The following is a 10,885-nucleotide window of genomic DNA, read 5'->3' as shown; positions in this document are numbered from 1 at the left end:
CCCAGTGCTGCAGCAGCAGGCAGGAGACAGAGAGACACAAGCCTGTGATGACCAAGACACATCACAGGCTGGACAGCCAGCCCTCAGCCAGAGATGACAGGTTTCCTCTCCAACCTGGTAAGTACTTGGTGGGATATTTACCCCCGGGACATTTCTGTGTGCTGCTGAAATTTCCAAGAAACAAAATTGGTGTCCTGGTAAGAACAAGGCTCCTGTTCACTACAAGCATCTTGGAAGTGGTTCTGCCCACTATTTTGAGGTATTACTGCACTCCATGTGTTCTGCCATCCATCTTTACCATATTTTTATCACTATGATAATGTCTTAAATGTTTTCATGGACTGGAAAATATTTGCTTATCTAGAAATATAATTTGCTTTGCTTACCTGGTAAAAAAAAAATGCTTTGTTAAATACATGTAATTATTTAGAAGAAAAGACAGGGCAGGCAGAGGTTTTGAGAGGCAGGGAACAGGGCTGGATGCTAGCAGCCCTGAAATGATGTTTGTGGAAGCTGCACTTCCTTGAGTTGGATGCAGGGAAACCACAGGAGGATGTACATCTCACACCAGGGCAGGCAGAGGGAACATTCCCACCTGAAAACCCCCTGAACAAATGAGATGTTTCTGAAAGACAGATTGTGAGAACAGCCCGAACAGGCTACAACCCTAGGAGGATTTTGTTCCACTCCTGCAGGTTCAGTACCAGGGGCTCTTTCGAATGATCACTGTCCTGGGCATCGGTGGCACGTTCCAGATCGGCTTCCAGATTTCTACCATCACCTACATGTCTCAGGTGGGCAGAGATGCACATGGCACACTGGTTAATGAGAGCACTGAGCCTCCACTGCTGCCTGAGGCTGCTCCTCTGGCATTCATGTTCATTTAATCACAGGATTCTCCTCTCATTTCCCATTTGCTATCATGAAGAGCAGAGCATGTCAAAGTGTTGCAAATAGAAAAAGAGAGATCTGCAAGTTGTTGTTAATAGAACTGTTCCTCAGAAGACACACACTAACTTGGGTGGCATCTGTCTCCCCTAAAATCTTATGTGCCTTCTTCAGCTGATATTTTTATGGTTATCCATTTTGATAGAAAAATAGAACAAGTGAGCCATGCTCTAGGAAAATACCTGCTTCTCTCCACTGATCACAGGTGAAACTTCCATTAAGGGCACAGAAGTCTAGAGGGAAGATATCATTACTTTGTAAACATCACCTTAGTGGAAAAGCATTATTTTCTGGCTTCAGAGACTAAATTCTGATTGAAAAAGTATTTAGGAATTGCACTGAACAGGCTCTGTGTAATGTGGCCCTCTTGGCAGGTATGTGAGAGAAAACCCATAACTCATTTGCAGAACTCTGTAGTACTGTTTACACTATTCCTTAGTACCAGTTCATGCCTCAAGATTTCAAGGATAAAAACCCCAAAGATTGAACTTTTAATGGCAGAATGAGCATAGCACTTTCTGTTATACTATGTCTATTAGCTACTACACATTTTTATAGCCTATGTGAAGTAGTAACTGCAGCTCAGGCAACAAAAATATTTGGTAAATATTATAAAATATGTGACCTGGTGTTTTTCTGTCTCAGCATGTCAAGGCTTTCATTAATGAAACCTGGCTGGAGCGTTATGGATATCCCATCCAGCAGGACAACCTCCTGTTCCTGTGGTCCATCACTGTGTCCATCTTTGGTATAGGAGGTCTCCTGGGTTCTTCAGGAAGCAGATACCTCACTGTCAAATTTGGCAAGTATGTATGTTTAATGACCATTTGTCAATTGAATCTTAAGGAAATGATAGCTGAGGTTTTAAATGAGACAGACTTTTAAAATAGTCATGGCTGTAGCACAGGCAGCTTAGCTGTGATGCCAGCTGATTTTCCTGCCTCCTGCCCATATCCTGAGCTGTCAGCCTGTCACACCAGGCATGGCTCCTCAGATTAATTAATCTTAATTAATCTCCACAATAAGGAAAGGCAGCACCTGGCTGGAGTCAGAACAGATTTTGAAAGTGCTACTCAAAATACAGAAGCATTGAGACCCTTGTTGGTGCTGCAGTAATGTATTTCACAGTGGTTGTTCAAGTGCAGAAAAGCTTTCAGAGTTCTCTCTGCTACACAACCCAGAAGTGTTCCCAAATTTTGTCCTGAACCACATATGTGTATTTAAAAAAAAAATACCAAGACAACTTCAGCCAACACTTGGTATTAAGTGTCATTTCCCTTTGGAGTCACAAAAAATCTTTTCATTTTCTTGCACTTACAGAAAGAAATGTCTCTTGTGCAACAATGTGCTCATGATAGTGGCAGCATCTCTCATGGGCTGCAGTAAAATTTCCCAGTCCTTTGAGATGATTCTAGTTGGACGCTTCATGTGTGGACTAAGTGCAGGTGGGTGACTTCTCCCACAGGTGAGTGGGAGATTTCAGCAGAATCTCACAAAATTTTGCATCTTTTTTCAAAGTAAATAATAAGCCTACACTAAGAAAACAAAATGTTGAAGTCAGTGATCCTTTGTAAGAAGGTTTTCTATAATGCACTGCAATAAAGAGCATAATTATTATTGATTTCACTGATACCAAATTAAACTCACTTTGGCAAGTGTATGAATATTCAGAGATGTCAGAAGTGTTTGGATACACAGGAAACAAGGGATTTTCTGAAGGAAAAATATGTATAATATTTTCTTGAATTTAACTACCAGTACTGAGAATTATACACTTTAAAGCTTGTATTTTCATAAGGGGGAGTATTCCTTGGGGTTAGTACAAAGATCTGGGCTTAATAAAGCAAAATCACTCCTGGCAAGTAGACTACAGGCAGTAAAAACTTCCTATGCAGGTATCAGTAATTTTTTAGGTTTTTTTTTCCCTATACAAAACTTGCTTTATTATTGTTTGCATATTTACAGGGATGCTTCTTTTAACTTATTAAAGAGTTAACTTAGAAGTTAATACCTATTTTTCAAATAAACAGATTTTGTACATTGCTTCTCTGACATACAGGTGTGTTTAAGAGCTATGGTTCTAATTAGAGAACAGCTTACCCTCAGAGGCCTTCCTCTGATGTAGAATCTTCTTTCAAAAACCTGATTTTTGTTAAAAAGACTGCAATCAAAAGAGATGGCTTTGCCATCACATACAGCTAAGAGAAGAACATGTTGCATTTGAAACAGATAAAATGGTCTGTGACCACCATATGAGGAAACAGCTTCTGTTCCCAGACTAGTATTTAGCATGTCTGAGTCAACAGATGTAACTGGAAACATCAACTCTGCCTGAAATAATAAAAATTATTGCTTGAGGGGAGAAAAAGAAATATTCATGTTTCCACCTAAATCACATGGAAATCAACATTGACTACAGCACTATATGTGATAATTTGCCATGGGTTTACCATGCAGCTCTTCAATTGCATTATGTCAGAGAAGGCTGAGATTGTGTGGGTTAATTACAAGCATATTAAATACTGCTAAAAAGTGTTCAGCTGCTCATCACTTGCACACCCTGTGTCCTTTAAAACATGTTAAGGCTCACAGGAGATCTTATGATGAGTCTCACCTACACCTTAAAGGGAAAATTGTACATTTCCTAATGTCAGGAAACTGCACTCTGCAAAGAGGACCAATACTTTTGTAGAAGGAGTTTAAAAATCTGGTACAAAAAGCCTTGTATGTGAGCTGAGGTGTGTGCCAGAGACAGCTGTACTCTGTAATATTTCATTTACTTCTAGTTTTATGTCCAATGGTTATGTCTTCTTTATTCTGTCTCCTAATTCTCTCTTCACCTCTAGGTCTTTGTGTTCCTCTACATCACCAATATGTTGGAGAAATTTCCCCTAAGAAGCTACGTGGATTTGCAAACTCCACTTCCTCTTTCTTTTGGACCTTAGGAAAGGCCATAGGACAAATTACAGGACAAAGGTATAATGCAATTGTTTACCCACACATTCATTTCTGGATCCCTTCCACCTTTCACTTCTTCCTCTGCTTTCCCATCCCTTCCTTTCTGTCTCAAAGCTGATGCAAGGAGCTCTAACACACTTTTGTCCCTGCAGGGAGCTGCTGGGCAGCCAGGCACTGTGGCCTGTGCTGATGGCCTCCTGTGGACTGCCAGCCCTGGTCCAGCTGCTCACTCTTCCCTTCTTCCCAGAGTCCCCACCATACCTGCTCATGCACAAGGGAGACCAGGAAGGCTGCAAAAAAGGTAACTGAGGGCTTCAGGTTCCTGTTCCTTACGTGTCTTAGAACCATTTTGTGATGCTTGCTTTCCCCATGAGGAAAGAAATAAATAGGACAAAGTTTCTCCCTGCTCATTTCCCACATGGCTCTGTGAATATGTACTAAATCCATTATTGTTGTAGTCCCCACATAGAACACAAAACTACTCTACAGCTCTGTATTACATAACCTTTTGCATTTGTCTGACACCACCTGCACTGTCAGTCTGATGATTAATACTAAATGAAAAATGAAAAATAGCTGTTTGCACTGCAGGGCTCCACTGGGCACCCCTTAGCTCTGGTTATTGGCTGTGTACCTGCTCACACCCTGAGAGAAGGAGGAAGGCTGAAAGGTCCCATGGGCAGGGAGGGAACCCTTGTGCACCCACAGGTCCCAGTGTGCAGGAGGGGACCAGGGCTCTGGAACACCCCATAAGACATCTCTGCCTCTCAGCACAGCCCAGCCCATGCACGCTGGGCTGCCAGACACTTGTATCACCTGCTCAGAAAACTCCTCAGGGAATAAACAGAGATGAATTAACATGGCAGGTCTCCCTCTCCTTCTTCACAGCCATAAGGCAGCTTTGGGGTGAAGGCCAACACCAAGCAGAAATTGATGACATCATGAAAGAGAAGGCAACAATGAAAAACACCAAGATCTTGAGTGTCCTGGAACTAGTGAAAGAACCAGCTTTCCGTTGGCAGCTGTACATGATAGTTATTCTGACCGCCACAATTCAGCTGTGTGGCATCAATGCAGTTGAGTGTATTTCCCCCTTAAAGTCCCAAGAAATCACAGCTCACAGGAGCTTCCTCCACTTTTCTGAGGCTTCTCAGACCGAACCTTGCTGTCTGCCAGCCCTTCTAGAGGGCAGCAGCAGCCACAAACTTGGCTGGGCTCTGTGTGACGTCCCTCAGCCCAGCTCCTGGTCCCTGCTGGAGTTGCCTGTCTCTGTAGTTAGGCTCAAGGAACAGCCACCTTTGGGAGCCACTGCAGAGCTCTCTCTCACAGATGAGCCCACTCTCTAATGGCACAATCTCTAGTGCTATGTGACTGCTCACTGCAACTGCTGCTATTTCTCCTCTGACTCTTGGCACCCCGAGACGCTGGGATGGCAGTCTGCTCACTCTGCCATTAAAGCTAACAACAAGCATTCTCCCTGTTCTGCAGCTTCTGCAGCTCTGCTTTCCTCACAGCACTGCTTTTCTGGGATCCTTCTGAAGTCACAGCTTTGCAATTGCCTGCATGATCCTCCTACCTCTAACACCATGATGCAGCAGCATCTGTAAAGGAAATACACTGCTGAATACAACACAGCTTAAACTGGAATCTTTATCACCTCAGCATATCTCCAAACATTAGCAGAGAGACTTGAAAAGATGTTTGGTTTACCCCCTCATGACTCTATAACCCATGCTCTTCTTTCTTGGGAATATCCTACAATGTTGTTTTTGGATGGGCTTTGAAAACAAGATGTACCTGGCTGTTTCTGAAAGCACCTAAATCAAGAGTATGCAAACCTAATTGCATTGTAGTAACTGGAGGTCCAATTATCCCAGCAATTTATCTTTTATTAAATGAATTAATGAAATTAATTAGGTAATGTTTTATAATATTTTTGTCTGTTGATAAAGTGAATACTACCAAAAGAGTGCAGAATTCCAGCTCCCTCCAAATCTGAGCTGCATGCTCCCTAATTAGCAGCTCATATCTAGGGCAGTGTCATGCAAGTTTGGGTAAGAAATCAATTATTTTCTTCTCTTACTGTTTGATGGTTTGGTTTTTTTTCCAGATTTATCTTTATACTTTTGAAGTCCTTCAGGCAGCTGGCTTTGATGAAAGAATGGCCTCCTATATGACCCTCTCTATTGGACTCTCTGAGCTCGTAGCTGCTGTAGTCTGTGTAAGTCACATTTCAGGGGAGTGGGGCACACTTTGCTGCCAGCACTGACACTGATGTCACTTCTGTCCTTCAGAGCTCCATCATTGAGCGACTGGGCAGGAAAGTGCTCATAAGAGGAGGCTACTGGATCATGGGTTCACTGCTAGCTGCTATCACTGTGACTCTGTCCCTCCAGGTAAGCAAATTCTGCTCTGACCATTCTATTTCTGATCTAAAGCTCCCTGGCAGGACCACTACTGAGAAAGGAAAGTGAGGCTTACATCAAGCTTGTCTATATGTAGGATTAAACTCTCTCTTAGCCCAGTAGTCTCTTGTGCTCCTGCCTTCCTCTCAACATAAAGCCATGACCTTAGCCTGGAACACATAGAACACTGGGAGCCTGGCTCCTGACTTCATGAGACTGCAAACACCAAACACCAGCCACACAGACCACAAGACAGCCCCAGGAAAATGGCCCCTTCCATTAATGCTGTTTTTAACTAGTAACAACAAACCCCAGGCCTTTTGCATCAGTTCATTTGCAACTGAGCTTTGCTGCAGACAGCTGTGGGAAGGCACTGCTGTGAGAGCAGCTCACTTCTCCAACAGTGACTCCTCTGTGTCATTGCTGCAGCTTTTTCAGAAGCAAATCACCTGTGTTACCAGTACTGATCCAGAGCTGCTCTGTAGATAAACTGCAAAACTGACCTGGAAGCAAGGTGGCAGCAGACTTCTGGTTTTGCTTCATTCATGAAAGCTCCCAAACACAGAAGAGAGAAATCTTTTTTTTCTCAAGCATCGAGTCTTATTTCTCCTTGACTAAGATCTAGAAAAACTGTTTTGCAGTACCAGTTATTAAATCTATGACTTAACAAAAGTTAAGATGTGATTTGTCCTTCTCATATCTCTAAGGATTGGAGGAAGGGCTATGAGATCAGAAAGAAAGGACAGGGTGCAAAAGTTCTCTTCAGACTTTGTTTAATTGAAGCCCCCCTAGATTTGCAGCTGCTCTGCACTGGCAGACCTGTGTCCTAGCAAAGAGCTCAGCTGCTCCATCCACAGAGCAAAGCACTCCCAGCTCTCAGTTCCCACACACTGGATAATTCTTTCTTGAGGTGACAGTGTAGGAACAGCAGGAGCATTCCTCACCTAGGGCTGTTAGCAGTTTTTAACCAGCAGTTTGTTATGGGCTTTCTTTCCCCAGGACTGGTACTACTGGATGCCATACTGCAGCCTTGCTCTCATTGTCCTGTTTTCAATTGTCTTTGCTGTTGGGCCAGGTAAGTTATCAGTCAAAGGAAATAAAGGAATTGAGTCAGGTGAGATTATTAATAGGGTTAGGAAAATACTGCCTTATATTGCATAAGCAAATTAATCTAACATAATCTTGCAGTCATTTAAACACTGTGGGTCCAATTATTCATTGGACATAAAATTCAATACCATCAGGTTTGAGTTTTGCTAACAAGAAGAAAGGAACACATTGGAAAAATACAGCAGAAATAGAGCAAAAGCAGATGGATAAAATATTTTTTTTAAATGCTAGGGGAAAAGACAGAGATAAAGAAAAGCAAGAGTTCTTTTAAATTCAATGTTTTATAATGTTACATCTTATCCCACACAGACAGCAGTGCAGAAGACCTTCTTTGGAGTAATTTTTTTCCTGGCATTTATTTCCTGCTATTCATTAAATTATTTTATAAAATTTATTTTATAAAAGGCTTTGTTTTATAAAGGCTAATAATTTTTTAAATATTTGCCTTCCCATATGGCAGGGTTGAATTATTTTCCTAACTCAAAACAGTTGACATCCTGTGACTTCAAAACATAACTGAAATGCCCAGGAAGTAAATCTGGGAGGATCACTCATTGGTAACCCAGCAGAATCACACTGGAAATTCATTTTAGCAATAATAATTGTCACTCCATCCTGACACCTTTCATGAGAGGATGTCAGGCTTTCCCAATTAATTAATTCTTGGATGGCTCAAAAATTTATTTGAGTATTTTACCACTTTAATAAGCTGGTGTCCAGCAGTTTATTAGATGCCACAAATGCAACATACTCAATGCCATTTTACAATTCTGGTGCTCATGCCAGTCCATCATAGTAGCATCTCTCAGCTGACTGTGTAACACCCAATCCAAACACTGAGGCCAAGACATCAAACAAGAAACAATTCTTGTCCTTTCCTTCCAGGTGGTGCCACGGTTTCCACCAGGGTAGAAATTTTCAAGCTGTCCTGCAGACCTCCTGCCTTTGTGATCAGCTCTGTTCTGAACTGGCTGGGAGTGTTTGTGATTGGCACCACCTTCCCCTTCATCGTGGTGAGTGCTCAGCTCTGGGCTCTGGGGGATGAGCAGCATCCCTGGGGGGTGGCACAGCCTGGGGAGCTCTTGGCTCCTGCTCTCCCACATCCACTTTTGCAACCAGAGGGCCCTGATCTGCCCAAGATGCTTGTTCAGACTGAAATATATGTCAAAGCTCAAAATGGAATAGGGGAAATTGAAAAAATTCCTTATCAATTTCAAAATACTTTGGGTGATGCCTTGGTGTGGCTACCTAGAACAGAGGCTAGACAGAATTAAAAGAATAAATTAGGTATTTATTAAGGGTCTTTAAGGATACACCTTGGGCAGTGCAGAGTGCAAAGCCTGGCAGAGGCTACACCTGAGATGGATGATGAGTTTCTCAGATGGATATCAGTCTGGTGTATATCAGAGGTTAATTGTCCAATTATAGCTTCAGATAATTAAATCACATTCCCCTGGTTTCTTCCCCCACCACTGACTCACTTTTGTTTATACTTTTTGGGGCCTGAGGCAGATAGTGGCCTTGGTTCTCAGGCCTGGAGGGATAGTTTTGTCTGACCAAAGTGCAAAGAGAGCTTAGTAACACTCTGCATAGAGCTCAGAGTTATACACTGATGCAATACAGAATCTGAAAAATATAAAAAATTAAGGCATCATGGGACCCAAATACAAAAAATGTGCCAAGAAAGTGACTAAAGCGAAGATATGCTCATCTTGCTCTCTTTCTCACTTTGTTCTTTCCTGCAGGAAAGGCTCAAGCAGTTCTGCTTCCTCATCTTTATGGTGGTACTTTTCACTTCAGGGACAATTGTTCACCTGTTCCTTCCAGAAACAAAAGGGAAATCAATCATGGAAATCACAGAAGAATTCAATAAGCTAAACTTTAGAAACAAGCATATTCCAGCAACTCCAAATCATGTCACAGAGGATTATACCTTCTGCACCAGGCTTTGACCAGCCATAAGTGGAATTAGGTTTTTGTATAAAAGTAGGGAAAAAAAGACATTTGCCATTCTCTGTCTAACAAGTTGCTCCAAATGGACTGTCAGCTTTCCTATCTGTCACTTACAAGGTTCCCATTTTGACAAACCAGCTTTTTTCTCAAGCACTCCACTCTGGGCATCTCTGAAAAGGGATAAGGGTTGATATTAACAGGATAGACTTGTGTGAATCAGGAGCATTTTGGCTTAAAGTGCTGATGTGTAAATCTCTTCTTAACAGAGCAACTAATACACACTGAAACTACACATGTAGAATTTATAAACACTCTGCTGACCACAGAGAAAGGAAAGACCTGTGATCCTCTCTCTCTATGATTTCTGAGTATGTTTTTACAGTGCTGAAATGGGAACAGTGAAGTTCTTGGCTTGCTATCTCTGGCTAGTGTTCAATCCATAACAGATTAAAGAAAAAATTTAGTGGAATAGGAGATAAATTCTTTGTTTCTCTAGATTCAGCTGAATAACCAAAACTTGCCAGGTTCCCATGCACAGTGCCATGTTGTCCTTGTGTAGTGTCTAGTTTGACAGACTTCAACCATTTCAGATTGCCTTTCAGCAGCAATGAGCTAAAAGGACTGATGGACACAATCCAGGCACCATAAGCCCCAAGCATCCACAGTCATTTCAGATACTCTGTGCTGTCCTGCCCATCACTGCTGCCATCTCAAGTCTGCAGCTCCTCCTCCAGGAGCAGAATTCCCACAGACAGCTCACGGGCTGTGAATCCCACAGCAGCTGAACTGAGACTTCCTCCTGTGACTTTTGGCTGCCTGGAACCTGCTCACCCCAGAAGAGCTGCCTCAGACTGGGACTGATTTAATCAGAAACTTCTTTTGAAATATAGAGGCCCATGGGACTTTTCTTTTCTTTAGAAGGTGTCTAATATTCTGGATGTTTCCCTCCATAAATGAGAGGCTCACATGGCTGCAGAAGGAAATCAATACTGTGAGGAAGAACATGACCAAACCCAAGGCTTACTTTGAAGCACATTATACAATTTAAATTCCAGACTCTAGACTTGCACAGTAGTTTTATCTCTGCTGTTGCTTTGACTGGCATATTTACTTCAACTCAAACAAGGTTATTCAAAATAAGAATTCAATTGTTCGTCTTAACTGCTGCTTATCTTAATTGCAAATGGTAACCATAATAAAAATGACAGATTGCCTTGTAATAAAACTTCTGGCCTCCACAAACATTTCTTTTCCCACATGATCTCCTCAGGGGGAGTTGATTAGAAATGATTGGAGTTTTTCATTATTCCTGTCTTTAGTACTGAGTGACACTTCAAACATCTCATTAAATATAACTACATAAACAGAACTGTGTATCTATGAAACATGAAGTGTCCTAAAGTCAGAAAACTCAATAATTTTGTAGTGTTCTATATACATGTAATCTGATTAAAAACTACCAGTCATCTGGAGACAGCTACCAATATGGATAAGAAATATCAACTTTTTGC

The 10,885-nt window shown here is 41.9% G+C and overlaps 1 protein-coding gene across 1 annotated transcript; it reads left to right on the top strand.

The window, feature by feature from the left end:
• LOC130259729 (solute carrier family 2, facilitated glucose transporter member 11-like) lies at nt 1–10,885 on the top strand. The gene is made up of 12 exons (XM_056504351.1): nt 1–117; nt 696–794; nt 1,594–1,754; nt 2,269–2,393; nt 3,795–3,924; nt 4,059–4,207; nt 4,795–4,982; nt 6,017–6,127; nt 6,201–6,302; nt 7,311–7,386; nt 8,307–8,434; nt 9,167–10,885. The coding sequence occupies exons 1-12, from the start codon at nt 94–96 to the stop codon at nt 9,371–9,373; spliced, it is 1,500 nt and encodes a 499-aa protein (XP_056360326.1). The 5' UTR covers nt 1–93; the 3' UTR covers nt 9,374–10,885.

Source organism: Oenanthe melanoleuca, chromosome 15, assembly GCF_029582105.1.
Source record: "Oenanthe melanoleuca isolate GR-GAL-2019-014 chromosome 15, OMel1.0, whole genome shotgun sequence".
In the NCBI taxonomy this organism is placed as follows: domain Eukaryota; kingdom Metazoa; phylum Chordata; class Aves; order Passeriformes; family Muscicapidae; genus Oenanthe; species Oenanthe melanoleuca.
The sequence above is the reverse complement of the archived record's forward strand: the minus strand, read 5'-3'. Positions and strand labels throughout refer to the sequence as shown.